The 15,107-nt window shown below is 36.8% G+C and overlaps 1 protein-coding gene across 1 annotated transcript; it reads right to left on the bottom strand.

Moving 5' to 3' along the window:
- Nucleotides 1-3,919: 3,919 nt before the first annotated feature.
- LOC148909799 (uncharacterized) lies at nt 3,920-5,632 on the bottom strand. Its single transcript, XM_089033446.1, has one exon. The coding sequence runs from the start codon at nt 5,630-5,632 to the stop codon at nt 4,172-4,174; it is 1,461 nt and encodes a 486-aa protein (XP_088889572.1). The 3' UTR covers nt 3,920-4,171.
- Nucleotides 5,633-15,107: the final 9,475 nt, after the last annotated feature.

Genomic DNA, 15,107 nt, shown 5'->3' with positions numbered 1-15,107 from the left:
GACAGCCTGCCTGGCAGCAATCGAAAGATCTATACCACAGGCATCCCATAACAAGTAATAGTGAAAACATGGCGGATGAAGTTTAGTTTGGGCTTCCTGTGTTGAACTTGATTTGCGCATGTCGCTTCTGTTTCTAGCCGCTGTTTAGTTTGCAAATGAAACGAAGGAAAAGCAGGTGAGTGAAAGATTGCCAATATAAGCTTAAATTATTTAACTTTCAGACTACTGATAATTTTGCCTGTTATCCATTATCTCTAAATCTATTTTGTCAAACTATCCTTTACTGATTATATACAGCTATTTCATACATACATAGTTTATTCAAGACGTAAATAAGACGTTAATGGTAAAGTAAAAGAGACTCAAAACATTACACGAAAGACAACATACACTACCGATGACTAATATGCATCTTGAATAGGAATTTACGAGGTTACATGTGAAACTGGACTCCCCCAAAATTGTGCCTATCGCCATCCTGATCCTTAATAGTTAATTCCCCTAATATTCCTAAAGCCTTCGCCAGACCCCAAACAGGGCCCGGAAACAGGGGAAGGATTTTACACGGTGCCATATCACCTCAAGTCGTTGCTGCAGCAGAGGACATTCTATATAAGAGGTTTGATGGAGCTCATTTGAGATGGTGTAATGTATTCCTATTTCAGACCTCGTGTTATTCCCTACAGTATCATTTCTTTGTTTAATGGCCGTGTATTAGTATTTGTTTTTCATGATGGGTTGACCTTGGCAATTCATCTGACGGGCAGCTTCAGTTCGGATGTCACGTGAGAATTGCGGGTGCTTGAAGATTGGCCACCGCGTACGTACGCAATACATGGCTCATCAAATACATTCATTGGTAGATAATGTTTTACCGGCCTATCTTTCGAAAAGAAAAAGCTAAGAAAATTTGGGTAGAAATGCCAGTCAGTTCTACTCAACAATGTTATCACTATATATACTGAACCTTTTAAGCTTAATGCAATGTTGAACAATTTATTCCATAGAGCCTCATTATGGTGCTAGGATTTTAATATCTGGAACGTGGCCTATTAACTTTAATGGGGTCTTTAAGAAAACTTCAGAACACTGTGAGAGATTAGATAATTTTCTGACAGCCAACATTAAGGCTTTGAGGAATAACATAATGATTATGACAATCATCTAAAGCTTTATGCTATTGCGTCGTAATATCTAAATGAGCCATCCAATAATGCCTAATAATATCTAATGTATTTTATCTAATAGACTGCCATATACACATTTTGTGATATTTTTTCCTAAGGAATTTTCAAATCTATTGGGTAAGACCTCTTTTTCTTCGATGGCTCAAAGTCAGTCATTCCTGTTCATTCCTGGTAATTGTCAAACTTACCAGGAAGAACAAAAAGTACGAGAAAACGGAAAGCACGTTCATGTTCTTGTGAGTCATGGCGCTAGGAGTCGACCGGAAATATCATAATCTCCTACATTAAATTAATCTTGAAAGAACAGGAAACGTTCTATTCGAAAAGTCTATCTGAGTGACATTAAGGCTATAAATTCATTTACTTCGTGAGAAAAGTCAATATTCAATAAGAATACACGGTAAATATTGAATTAGTTAAGGATATTATTGAGGCAAGTTTTTTTATTGCTCAGCTCATCAAAAGTGAGCCACTAGAATTTGACTGATGAAGACGTCTTGTCAGTCAATCCGGATTAAAAAAAAACAAAACTTTATTTAACCACTGAAGCACATAGAAAACCTGGCTCTCTCAAATAAATGAGTATGCTTTTCTGTGTCGTTAAATTTGGCAAAAGTTGTATGCAAAATTCTGCGTAATGTTATTCCGAGAAAGATGAATGGAAATTTATAGTCAATTCATACGAGAACTAGTTTTGATTGACTAGTTTTAGCACGATTACTAGTTCTAAGTATTCGTTATCAACCCCTTTCTTTCTCAAGTGACTTGTCAACGATCGGGAAATTGGGACTATTTGTACTTCCTATCCGCGACGAACATAGTTAATAGCGATAAATAATGAGTAGCTTTAGAAGATAATTGTATCAGTGATACACAATATTGTACGGTATGTCGAACTGTGAATTCAGCTGTAAAGAAAATGGCAAACACTGAGCGAATATACTGACAGATGTATTCGTGCAAGATACTGCAGGATTAATGCATATCCGTCTATGCTCAATACTTCAAATAGTGTTCGGTTCTTTCAAAACAAAAACCCTAGAATTATTATTTTAATAAAAAGAGAAAATACGGATCGAGGTCAAAAAATTATTTCCAAGTCAGTGAACTAAGTAAATATTAAATTGTTTTATGATCAAGAGAAGCTTAGACATGACCACTGCGATAAACTGCCATCGCTGACAACATGGTAGGCAGTATCTTGTAATCAATCTAAAAATATCTCATAAATTGGCATTGAGATTTAATTCTAATCTGCTTTATTAACACCAGGGTTCTGTTTTAAATGGTTTTGACTCTCGTTCGCCTTGAGAAAAATTAAAATGCCTTACTGTGTCGCTGAAAAATTGGAAAACAGTGCTGATCGACTAGACGCCCAAACCACGTGTTAGAACGAACCCAAAATCTTTGGTACAAAATCTGATCCCCTTACGAAAAATCTCTATCTCCTGAGTACATATTTCTAACTGAAGCCTTGAAGAGATTTAAAGAAAGAGAGTGTTTGATTCACTGAAGTAGCGATACTGTTTGTTTTTTTTTTCAATTTATCTGTGACTTTTGAACACTCGTGAAAAAGATGGTTTTTGGAAGACGGTGCAACAAAACTTGATAATATTTCATCAATAGTTTCGTAGGAATTAGTCGAAAAGTTGAAAAAAATCCCCTTACCAGTTCAAGCCACATTAGATAACAGAACTTAATGGTCGAACAAACCTTAGTGGAAGGCCGGAGTATTAATCGAGTCGAGTTGAAAAAATCACCCTAAATCAAGCTAGCATGCATTCACATTAGAAAAGAAGCTAATACCCAGTTTACACTAGCGAGTTTTGCGGCGATTTTTACTGCGATTTTTTCGGCGATCCTGTCCATAATAAATAATGGTAAAGAATTTACTTGTAAAGTTTTATTCAGAATACCAAGATTTTCCTAGACGAATGTCTCTTTTGACGGATGAGACAAAACATTTTATATTTCCGAAAATTGCCACAAAACGCAGCAAAAATCGCCGCAAAAATCGCCAGTGTAAACGGGGCTTAAGGGGAACATGAAGGCACCGTGCTCTACTTCAGAACTCGATGTTAACAATAAAAACAAAATCAAACAAAATCATTTTTCTGCTTGACAAAAATCATCCTAGCATGCAATAATTTTGGATAAGAATTAAGCTAAAGGAAATATGACTAGAGTCTGCAGACTTCAGGCAAATAGCGGAACAAATGATCTTTTTTATTTCAGTAATACAAAAGAAAAACTCTTCTTGAATAAAATTCCACGCTTCATCTACTATAAGAGCTAGTTTACCAATGTTTTCAGTCTTTACATGTGTGTGAAAATGGGCATATTGTAAAACATTGACTGGACTGGACTGGACTGGACTGAACTGCACTGGACTGGCCTGAAAAAAATCTGTAAAACATGGACTGGACTGGACTGGACTGGACTGGACTGGACTGGACTGGACTGGACTGGACTCGAAATCTGTAAAACATGGACTGGACTGGAATCGAAATCTGTAAAACATGGACTGGACTCGAAATCTGTAAAACATGGACTCGAAATAATAAGCTTAAATAACCGGAAATGACTCCACGACTTCAGCTTATTATCCGTAACTTTGATTATACATTGGAAAAAATTGCCCATACATTTGGAATATTTGCTCTTTTCGGTCTTTTTCCTCTCTTTCCAAAGCAATAGGTCGTCCTTAAAAGTAAAGTAATATAGCACAAAAAGATATAACTAGCTAAAAACTAGTGTGAGCTGCGTCGGTGTTTCTAATGAAACAGTAATGATGAAAAGGTAAATTATACACCGTGAAAAGATGAAAAAACTTACTGACGTTTCGGACGCTAGTCCTTCGTCGGAGTAAAAGAGAAAGAAGTGGTAGAAAGGAGTGTATATATGATAGAATAAGACAAAAGAAACCAATGAGAGCAAAGTAGGCAAGGAAACAAAAACAAACAATCAAAAGACAAAAGAAAAGGTTAGTTGAAAATAAAGCGTTCATTAATCCCGTTGGGACTAAGAGTGCCCAATAGGTGAATAAGCCGCATTTCTTTGGTCTTGCGACAATCATTGTTGCCGTTAAGCAAAGAAAGACCGAAAACAATGAAGTCAGAAAGAGAATGGTTAGCTAGATTAAAATGGCGGGAAACTGGTTTGGTGGGATCGTTATTGCGAATATCATAAAGATGATTGCAAATGCGATCACCAAGACGGCGGCCAGTCTCACCCACATACAAAAGATTACAGCGGGTACATTTAATACAATATACAACATTAGAAGTGGTACAAACAAAATGGTCAGTGATTTTAACAGTAGATTTAGGACCGACAACAGAAGTGTGAGAGACTATGTGAGGACAAGTATAACAACGTTTACGAGAACAGCGAAAAGTACCAGGTTCTTTGTTAGAGGGAAGAACTCCCTTGACCAAGAAAGAACGGAGATTACGATCACGTTTATAGGAAAAGAGAGGGCGGTTGTTGAAAATAGCAGAAGTGCGAGTATCAGAGTCAAGCAGAGAAAAGTTGCGGTTAACAATGGGTTTAATGGAAATGTTAATAGGATGATACGTAAGAGTGAAAGGAATGCGGTCATTAGAGGGACGAGTGTGAGGAGTGAGAGCGGTGGTACGATCAATAGTAGAAACTTTACGAATGGCGCGATCAATAACATGAGCAGGATAATTACGCTTAAGGAAGAAGGAACGCATCTCAGAACATTTAACAGAAAAATCAAGATCATCACTACACAAACGACGAAGACGAAGAAATTGCGAGAACGGAATAGCGTTAAGAGTGTGCTTAGGATGAGAAGACGAGTAGAGTAAATAAGAATGAGAGTCAGTAGGTTTGTAATGGACACTAGTGCTAAGACGGTCGTCATTAACACTAAGCAAGATGTCAAGGAAAGTGACTGATGTTTCACTAACCTCCCACGTAAAGTCTAAGGCAGGGTGAAAAGAGTTAACAAAAGAGATGAAAGAATCTAAGTCATTACGCGAACAAGAAGTAGCACCAATACAATCATCAATATACCGTCCAAAAAACTCAGGTTTAGGTCCAGTATATTGTTGAAAAACAAGGTTTTCGATATAACCAACAAACAAATTGGCATAACTAGGGCCCATCTTGGTACCCATAGCAACACCGTTTATCTGCCGATAATACCGATCACCGAAAGAAAAACAATTAAGAGTAAGAACAAGTTCAGCTAAGCGTAACAAAGTGGAAGTGCTGGGCTCGAGGACAGGACGAAGATCGAAAAAATGCTGAAGAGCACGAAGGCCCTCATCATTAGGAATAACAGTATACAAAGATTTGACATCCATAGTAAACAAAAGCTTAGAAGAGTTATCAGGAAAGCGAAAATCATTAAAAATACTAAGAGCGTGATTAGTATCCTTAATATAAGTAGGTAAAGACTGAACAATAGGCAGCATGAGATTTTGTTGGTTATATCGAAAACCTTGTTTTTCAACAATATACTGGACCTAAACCTGAGTTTTTTGGACGGTATATTGATGATTGTATTGGTGCTACTTCTTGTTCGCGTAATGACTTAGATTCTTTCATCTCTTTTGTTAACTCTTTTCACCCTGCCTTAGACTTTACGTGGGAGGTTAGTGAAACATCAGTCACTTTCCTTGACATCTTGCTTAGTGTTAATGACGACCGTCTTAGCACTAGTGTCCATTACAAACCTACTGACTCTCATTCTTATTTACTCTACTCGTCTTCTCATCCTAAGCACACTCTTAACGCTATTCCGTTCTCGCAATTTCTTCGTCTTCGTCGTTTGTGTAGTGATGATCTTGATTTTTCTGTTAAATGTTCTGAGATGCGTTCCTTCTTCCTTAAGCGTAATTATCCTGCTCATGTTATTGATCGCGCCATTCGTAAAGTTTCTACTATTGATCGTACCACCGCTCTCACTCCTCACACTCGTCCCTCTAATGACCGCATTCCTTTCACTCTTACGTATCATCCTATTAACATTTCCATTAAACCCATTGTTAACCGCAACTTTTCTCTGCTTGACTCTGATACTCGCACTTCTGCTATTTTCAACAACCGCCCTCTCTTTTCCTATAAACGTGATCGTAATCTCCGTTCTTTCTTGGTCAAGGGAGTTCTTCCCTCTAACAAAGAACCTGGTACTTTTCGCTGTTCTCGTAAACGTTGTTATACTTGTCCTCACATAGTCTCTCACACTTCTGTTGTCGGTCCTAAATCTACTGTTAAAATCACTGACCATTTTGTTTGTACCACTTCTAATGTTGTATATTGTATTAAATGTACCCGCTGTAATCTTTTGTATGTGGGTGAGACTGGCCGCCGTCTTGGTGATCGCATTTGCAATCATCTTTATGATATTCGCAATAACGATCCCACCAAACCAGTTTCCCGCCATTTTAATCTAGCTAACCATTCTCTTTCTGACTTCATTGTTTTCGGTCTTTCTTTGCTTAACGGCAACAATGATTGTCGCAAGACCAAAGAAATGCGGCTTATTCACCTATTGGGCACTCTTAGTCCCAACGGGATTAATGAACGCTTTATTTTCAACTAACCTTTTCTTTTGTCTTTTGATTGTTTGTTTTTGTTTCCTTGCCTACTTTGCTCTCATTGGTTTCTTTTGTCTTATTCTATCATATATACACTCCTTTCTACCACTTCTTTCTCTTTTACTCCGACGAAGGACTAGCGTCCGAAACGTCAGTAAGTTTTTTCATCTTTTCACGGTGTATAATTTACCTTTTCATCATTACTGTAATATAGCACAAGTAAACTGCGTGACACAACATCCTAAATGAACCGTAAATCTTCTGTTCTTTCGCTAACTACCGTACAGTAGTTAGCTTGTTTTCGAGGCCACGAAACCTAAGAAACCATAAGAGGCAAATGTATAGCCAACATATAGTATGTGCTTATAAAATCAGCAAAACTACGGTTCTAAATTTTAACAAATTCCTATGACTTATATACCAAAATGCTCAGGAAAGCCCGGGGTTTTCAAATCCACTTCTGTTTTTTTGACAGGTTCTGTTTTATTTCAAGGAGAGACGATTTTCTAGCTTGACCCCGGTTATGTCATGCATTTTCTCTTGTAAAACACATCCAATAGCGTACATTCAACTCAAAAAGTACGGTGGTTTTTTTCAATAGAATTCAATCTAAACCGTATATTACAGTCCGTGAATAGTTGAATTAACTGAATCCACTTCTGTTTTTTGCCTAGATAGTCATTGTTTTGAGAAATGATCCAAAAACCGTGTTTTTGAGACATCAGGGCTTCCAAGGGCTGAATCAATAGTAGATCAACAGTGGATCTGTTTTATATATCGATAAATGACAGCTGCGCTTGACATACCTCTGTTTATTCAGGGGCACTTATCTTTGTCTGATGAACCAGTTACTAAGAAATTGCGATTTTATACCCAAGGCCTCATAATAGATATGAATATAAAAAACCGGGCGAAACATCAGTAAAGTTTTCCTGTCTCCCACAGTAGTATTTATTACTGCATATGATTTTGAGATAACGCTGTTGATACACGTACGTGATTGTCTCAGAATAACACCGGAAATTGTTGGAAATGTAATGATCGTTTCATATATAACAGCGGTAAATTGTGGTTGTGGTTTGATTGTTCACGACCGAGAGAAATTAAACATTTTTTGATGCCGGAATAAAAAATAAACTGATCAAGTTACGAATCAACATGTTTATATATCAGAAAAAATCTGTTAACGTATATTTGGTCAGCTACGATTTCGAGCTAACGCCCCCTCATGTGAGCCCATACAAATTATGTCTCAAAAACACGGTTTCTGGATCTATCAAAATAATGACTATCTAGGCAAAAAACAGAAATGGATTTAGTTCATTCAACTATTCACGGACTGTATTATACGGTTTAGATTGAATTCTATTGAAAAAAACCACCGTACTTTTTGAGTTGAATGTACGCTATTGGATGTATTTTACACACAAGAGAAAATGCATGACATAACCGGGGTCAAGCTAAAAAATCGTCTCTCCTTGAAATAAAACAGAACCTGTCAAAAAAACAGAAGTGGATTTGAAAACCCCGGGCTTTCCTGAACATTTCGGTATATAATTTATAGGCATTGGTTAAAATTTAGAACCGTATTTTTGCTGATTTTATAAGCACATACTGGCTGTGGCCACACTTGGGCGTTTAACTATAGTTTAGCAGTAGTTTAGCTTAGTTAAATGACGTAATACAAACTATAGTTATACTCTTTCATATATGGTTAAACAACTTTGAGGTCACACATGTGAGGTTTAACCATAGTTACACCAAGAACGACTCACACTTCTGTGACTTATCAGTCAAAACACGAAAATGGCTGACAGAAGAATCTTGAGGATTATTCTCCTGTTATTCAAGCAAAAACGAAAAAGGACGAAATTTTTTATTATTTAAGGGTTATTCAGTCATCACGGCGATTTAGATTGCTTACTATTTCAGTTATCGCACCTTTACTAAGACGTAACCGATACTCGCAGAGTGTGGATCCTTCCAAGACCTCAGTTCTGGTTCAATTCTATGCTAAATGAGTGTGTGTATGAACATGATCCGTATTGGCAACAGCAATTTCGAATATCAAGAAGTCCAAAAAACCTATACCTTAAAGAAAAATGTGAAATTAAAGGAAAACACAGACTACCGTGTGCTACGTATACGTTTTGGAGGGACTGATTTAATTGTCCCTTTATTGGCGCGACATACTTATTCCACTTACACAAAATAACCGAACCTAATTGGTCATTTTTTTCTTAATAGAATCTATACCATGGGTTGTACCTTAGTTTAACTTGGTTTAAGTTCCATTGTTTTACCTTGACGACCAGCATAGCAACTAACAATAGTTAATTAAACAGAAGAGAGGTCACATTGGTTTTGAAGTTAACAATTGTTAGAATTGGCTGAACTATAGTTAAACGCCCCAGTGTGGCCACAGCCACTATCTGTTGGCTATACATTTGCCTCTTATGGTTTCTTAGGTTTCGTGGCCTCGAAAACAAGCTAACTACTGTACGGTAGTTAGCGAAAGAACAGAAGATTTACGTTTCATTTAGGATGTTGTGTCACGCAGTTTACTTGTGCTATATTACTTTACTTTTAAGGACGACCTATTGCTTTGGAAAGAGAGGAAAAAGACCGAAAAGAGCAAATATTCCAAATGTATGGGCAATTTTTTCCAATGTATAATCAAAGTTACGGATAATAAGCTGAAGTCGTGGAGTCATTTCCGGTTATTTAAGCTTATTATTTCGAGTCCATGTTTTACAGATTTCGAGTCCAGTCCATGTTTTACAGATTTCGATTCCAGTCCAGTCCATGTTTTACAGATTTCGAGTCCAGTCCAGTCCAGTCCAGTCCAGTCCAGTCCATGTTTTACAGATTTTTTTCAGGCCAGTCCAGTGCAGTTCAGTCCAGTCCAGTCCAGTCCAGTCCAGTCAATGTTTTACAATATGCCGTGAAAATGTCCTTATTTGAAAAGCCGAGGCGTTCAAGCAGTCACGTTTTGAGACACTGACTCGTTCACCTTGGGGAAAAAAGGCGTCACCCTCTTGGTGTCTTTCTTCTCACCGTTTACGATATTGTAAAGAGCGTTTTTCTTCACCACATGCTTCTAACAGTGTTGTGAATTCTTTGTGGTTAATTCGGTGATAGAAGACCAGGTGGAATGGACTTTCCGGTTGAGGTGAACTCGTGGACAAGAACGTGAAGAAAGTTCATCCGTCCATGGCAATATGCCACAAGGGTACTTGTTTATTTATTGTAAGCCAAGTAGCCTCCAGGAAACAAGTTGAGAGAAATTCAAATTGAGATTAGTTTCAAGTGATTAGATTAAACTAGAGCGTTTACAGTAATCCCAGATATTGAGTATGGTAAAGTGGACATTATGACGAGATCTTCAACATGTGCCTGGAAGGACACTGCATAATGGTTTCTCTTCAGCTGGCGGCCATGACAAATCAACGCTTTTTGGTGTGCCTTTAATTTTGCAGAAATATTTTATTGTTTTTCATTGGTGTGGGTTCAGGAATTACAATAGTGTGATAATGAACCAAAGGATCTAACTACTAAGATGTTGATAAGATAAGAGATTCGTTCTCAGACGTTTTGCTTATGGCTTTGATCATCAATAACCGACTGAGTCACAAAGCCGACGTTAATCACCACTTGAATACATCCATATGTCGATGGAAACTCCAAAATACTACTCAATATTATTGTAATTAAATCACTAATGAATGTAATTCATAAACATTTCGGTAGTAAACGGTTAATTAAATCAAAGAGCATTACACAACGGTCTAAAGAAACGTACGGACGATGAAAAACTACTTGTTTCCTTCTGTACTGATCTTACAAGAAGATGGCAGTCTTTGTATTTTATGGCTCAGTCTTCAAACTAAGGATTTCTTTTTACAAACTTTTTTCTTCAAATGGAAAACAAAGAGGAAAGGAAAAGAGGGGAAACAGTTTTTGTTGATTTTATTTTTGAATCTAGGCAGATAAATGCCTTGATGATGCCTGGAACTTTTTTTTGAAACATTTTTTGAGCGTTTCTGTTAGCCAAAAGAAACCAGCCAAAGAGCTATTGAAAGGATGATTAATCCCAAACAAATCCTATTCCTTACAAATTGTTTAACTTCAATATAGATCAAATTTAAGATATAGTCGAGTTCTGACCAACACGTTGTCAGAGAGATGCATTCCTTGAATATTTTGTTCATTGTTCCATGTGGGATTACTACCAGAAGTTATGTGTGGGCGTATAAGAATTGTTGAAAACATTTTTCCTTGAAAACTTCACATTGCGTAAACTGACGAAAAAATCTTCCAAAGTCTATCTAGAAATTTCAGCTAATTTCATTATTTGTTAGTAAATTAAGCCCCTTTTTCAGCATTATTAGTCTTAATAGCTATGTAATCTAACAGTAAAAGTTCCGCCAAGAAAAAATTGAAGAAATTTTAGCTTATCAATTTATACTTGTCAATTTTTGTATCTTAAAATCAATGTGTGAGTTGCTATTGACGTTTTGGTGTTGACAGTACAGACAATAGTCTATTTAGTGAAGTCGAGAAGAGAGTTCCAACAGCTTTGGCGTTTAAGTCCGGGCCAGTAACGTTCCCAGACTCTCGCATGTTATCAGCTCGAAGCGATGAAGGAGAAAAAACATGCAAAGATTTCAATGACATAAGAGCTGTGTTAGGAGTGATAAACTCACACTCTAATCAGACTTATTTGTTTGGGATTCAATGCAAGAAGGGTGAAAGATTTTTAACTAAAACTCGATTTTGTTTTTTTGACTTGTGTGGATTCGGCGTATTTTTTTTTTCGGGCAGTAACTATTGGAACTTTTCTTCTATTTGTGTGTCCAAAGACTTTTAAAATTGAAGCAGAGTATGAGACCCAGAGTTCATGGATTATGATTTGTAACTGTCTGTTGAAGTGAATAAGTTTTTGCATAGTGGCGTTTTTAGCGGGTCTTGTAAAGAACGACGTTGATTTCTTCTTGGGGAAACGATCATTAAGCAATGATTAAACAAAGAGGAACAAGGAAAAACAACAGATACCACCAACAAATATTCTGCTTATAAGCCAATACTATCGAGGAAATTTACAGGAAATTTTACCGAGACAATAATCAAGTCTTTTGTCTTAGAAAGGAGGAAAAAATCACTTTTTGTCGGCAAGCGGTCATAACAAAACCCGACACGAGCATAAAAGAAAAAGAAAAAAACTCACAAGGTCGTGCTATGAGAGTATTTACACATCTTAAACGCTTCCTACACACAAATATCACCTCTATTTCACCTAAGGCGATAGAATTCTGGTCCTTTTCCCACCATGACGACAATAATTACGAGCGAAAATATGGATGTTCCCAAAGAACTAGTATTGGGACCACGACACTCACTTGATGGAAATCACTTTATGTTTTACCTTTTATTGACTGTAAACGAACAAGCAATATAAAACTCTTCAATCCATTAGCTAAGTTTAATCAGGCTATATTTTCCATCACTCATTAAAGCATTTGTTATTTCGAATTTCTTAATTTTTCTAGTTTTTTTTATTTTTTACTTTTTATTTCGCTCTTTAAAAATAGACTATTTTATGCTTGGGTTTCAAATTGTTTGTTAAAATTCTTTAAAGCAGGTCTTATTTTTTATTTTTCATCACAGAAGGATGTAATTTACCAATAATTCGCAAACAAAAGCTAGTTTTCAACATTCATTATTCACTGATCGTCAGAACCTTCCAAATCTTGACAGAACATCAGATTGTCTATCAGACGTACTGCTTTCACAAAAGAGTGCGAAAAACACTTGCCTTTTTGTACTAATTCCTAACCTAGCTCTTCTAGATGTTTCCATTTTCATGTCAGAGAGTCACATGTTTTTTTCCACCACCTGCCTATTGGTGAAGAATAGCCAGCCCATCGTCCGAAATATCGACTATTGTTCACGGGACCCTTCAGGTATGAAATATTGAAATACCTGAATAAAACAGCACAAAACCTCGTGTAAACTTGAGGTTCATCATCATATATTTCGAATGTCAACTTAGAGTGAATTACTTTTAATAAATGTTGTGTTTTTGGTTGACTTTTGATTCCGAAATGTCATAATTTTGAATATATACACATGGCTAATGTTGTTGATATTTGGCTCGAGTTTATGGGATAATGGCATCTAAAGAGCGCTTTCAAATTGGAAATCCATAATAAGATCATAACTGCTGTGTTTATAGCTTTAAATCAATGAATTTTCAACTGCTTTATCTTATATTTTATATCCTAGGATTCCAAGGAAGCACGCGCCATGATGATGAAAAGTTCTGTGACGGAAACGTGCGAATATTTACCAGATTTGAAGCAGTTTTAAAGATTAATTTTAACTTCTGGTGGTGTGAATACGACCCCATGTCGGTAGAGGAATGAAAGCGAACACTGTTATGTAGTTAGGGGTAGAAAATATCAAACATTTATCAAGTGTCAAAATAATTTTTATTCCACGGGAATTTGTAATTAATTCCTGTTGAGAAAAAAAAAAAAACAACAACAAAAAGACTGAAAAAAAAGAAGAAGAAGAAAAAGAAGAGAGAAAAAAGAAAAGAATCAAAAAGGTGAAAAAATAACGAGCGGTAATATTCAAAAACATGCGTTTTTGTTATTCTCATGCTGCTCGATTTTAACCAAGGTTTAAAATCTTTAAGAGATATATTGTCAACTTTGCATTTTAGAGACTATATGTCCTATACTTCCATTTTTGGATCTTTAAGGCGCAAGGTTAGCGAGTTGCTAAACGAACCGCGATTCCACTGTTTCAATTTCGGCACGTGTAACTTGGAAAGCTTCGAAAATAGCTCTAAAAGAATATTATAATAATGTTCTATTCAACTGTTTGCGTACATCACACTTCGCTAACACCTTGTGAAGGTCTTACTTATGAGTCTTGAAACAGGTGCAGTTGTCCGAAACAGTGATCAGATCTTCGACTATAATCATCCATCTGTAGATTCCCAGTGTTTGAGGATTAAGTTGTTTTTCGTGAATTCGTATCAGTGAGTTAGATTAATCCTCTCATTAGAAGCTCAAGTAAGTCGTTAAACCTTCGAATTTCAAGGGTTATTCAAATTGTTTGAATCCTTAAACTTGTATTCCTAAATGCATTGAATAGCTTTAGTAATACTTAAATTTATTAATGCGTAAAAAAAGTCATAAAGGTCGAGAGGAACGAATTGGTAAGAAGAGACAAGAGTTAGCAAGCAAGTGCTTGAATGCATGGCGATTAAGGAATCATTGGGTGCGGATATATTTGTCTCAAGGGAAATTAAACACTACAAAAGTGATCTTTTCTTTCTTATTGCGAACGTATGACTAAGTGAGAGTTTCGCTTGTGTCACAGTCAAATTTCCTGGTCTTTGAGAAGCCAATTGCAGAGCTTTCTAGCTATTGTCCTAGTTGTATCAGAGAACTCTTTTAAAATGCACTGACAAGGATATTAATTTCTTTTAAGATCCACAGAAATGTTTGGTAGGAAACCAATCGCGTGGCAAATCAACACGGACCACAGGTCAAGAGGCTTTTCAAGCTTTATAAAGCCTGGTTCACATATGATCGCAGACGATCGCAGACGATCGCTCTCGATCGCTCGATCGCAGAGTCCACTCAACCGAGGATCTCAAATCGAACTGTTCACATATGATCGCAGCCGATCGCCGGCGGTTTGTTGACACCTGAGTCCGCGAATTATTATTCAGCAGTAAAACAAAGTACGATGCAGATTCAACATAGACTTAAGAAAATAATCGCTGGCAAATCAAAAAAGAAACATTCGACTTTATGATCGTCAATACTTCATCAGGGGAGTCATCACTATGAAGAACAGGACGTGCAATCTTAAAATATACCCCCAAACGACAGTTGTTTACTTGCCTATATGGCTTACAAACGTAAATTAGCATATATAACCGTGTGTCGATACTTTTAAACCAGTTATATCTGAAAAAAGACTAAAAAGAAATGCTTTTTCGCTTGTGAAAATCAAAAATATACACGTGTTTTATGGAAAACTGAGCATTGTGGGACACCTTCCAATCTCACGGTCGCAGAATTCTGTTCACATATAATCGCAAACGATCGCAACCGATCGCAGGAATAGAACCCGATTCTATTCCTGCGATCGTCTGCGATCGTGATCGCAGACGATCGCAGAGCTGTTCACATATAATCGCACTCGATCGCCAGCGATCCTCTGCGATCGTCTGCGATCGTCTGCGATCATATGTGAACCAGGCTTAAGCCTCATTCGTACTAATAACCTTTTTTATAAACACACGACTTAAAACCTTAAACTACTCACG

Source organism: Actinia tenebrosa, unplaced genomic scaffold (assembly GCF_029948245.1).
Source record: "Actinia tenebrosa isolate PJP-AT-01 unplaced genomic scaffold, QUT_ActTen_1.0 PGA_scaffold1__47_contigs__length_23844297, whole genome shotgun sequence".
NCBI classification, from domain to species: Eukaryota; Metazoa; Cnidaria; class Anthozoa; order Actiniaria; family Actiniidae; genus Actinia; species Actinia tenebrosa.
The sequence above is the reverse complement of the archived record's forward strand: the minus strand, read 5'-3'. Positions and strand labels throughout refer to the sequence as shown.

What these genes read in the sequence shown, in the direction of transcription:
- LOC148909799 (XM_089033446.1), bottom strand. Translation starts at nt 5,632, where the DNA reads ATGCTGCCTATTGTTCAGTCTTTACCTACTTATATTAAGGATACTAAT.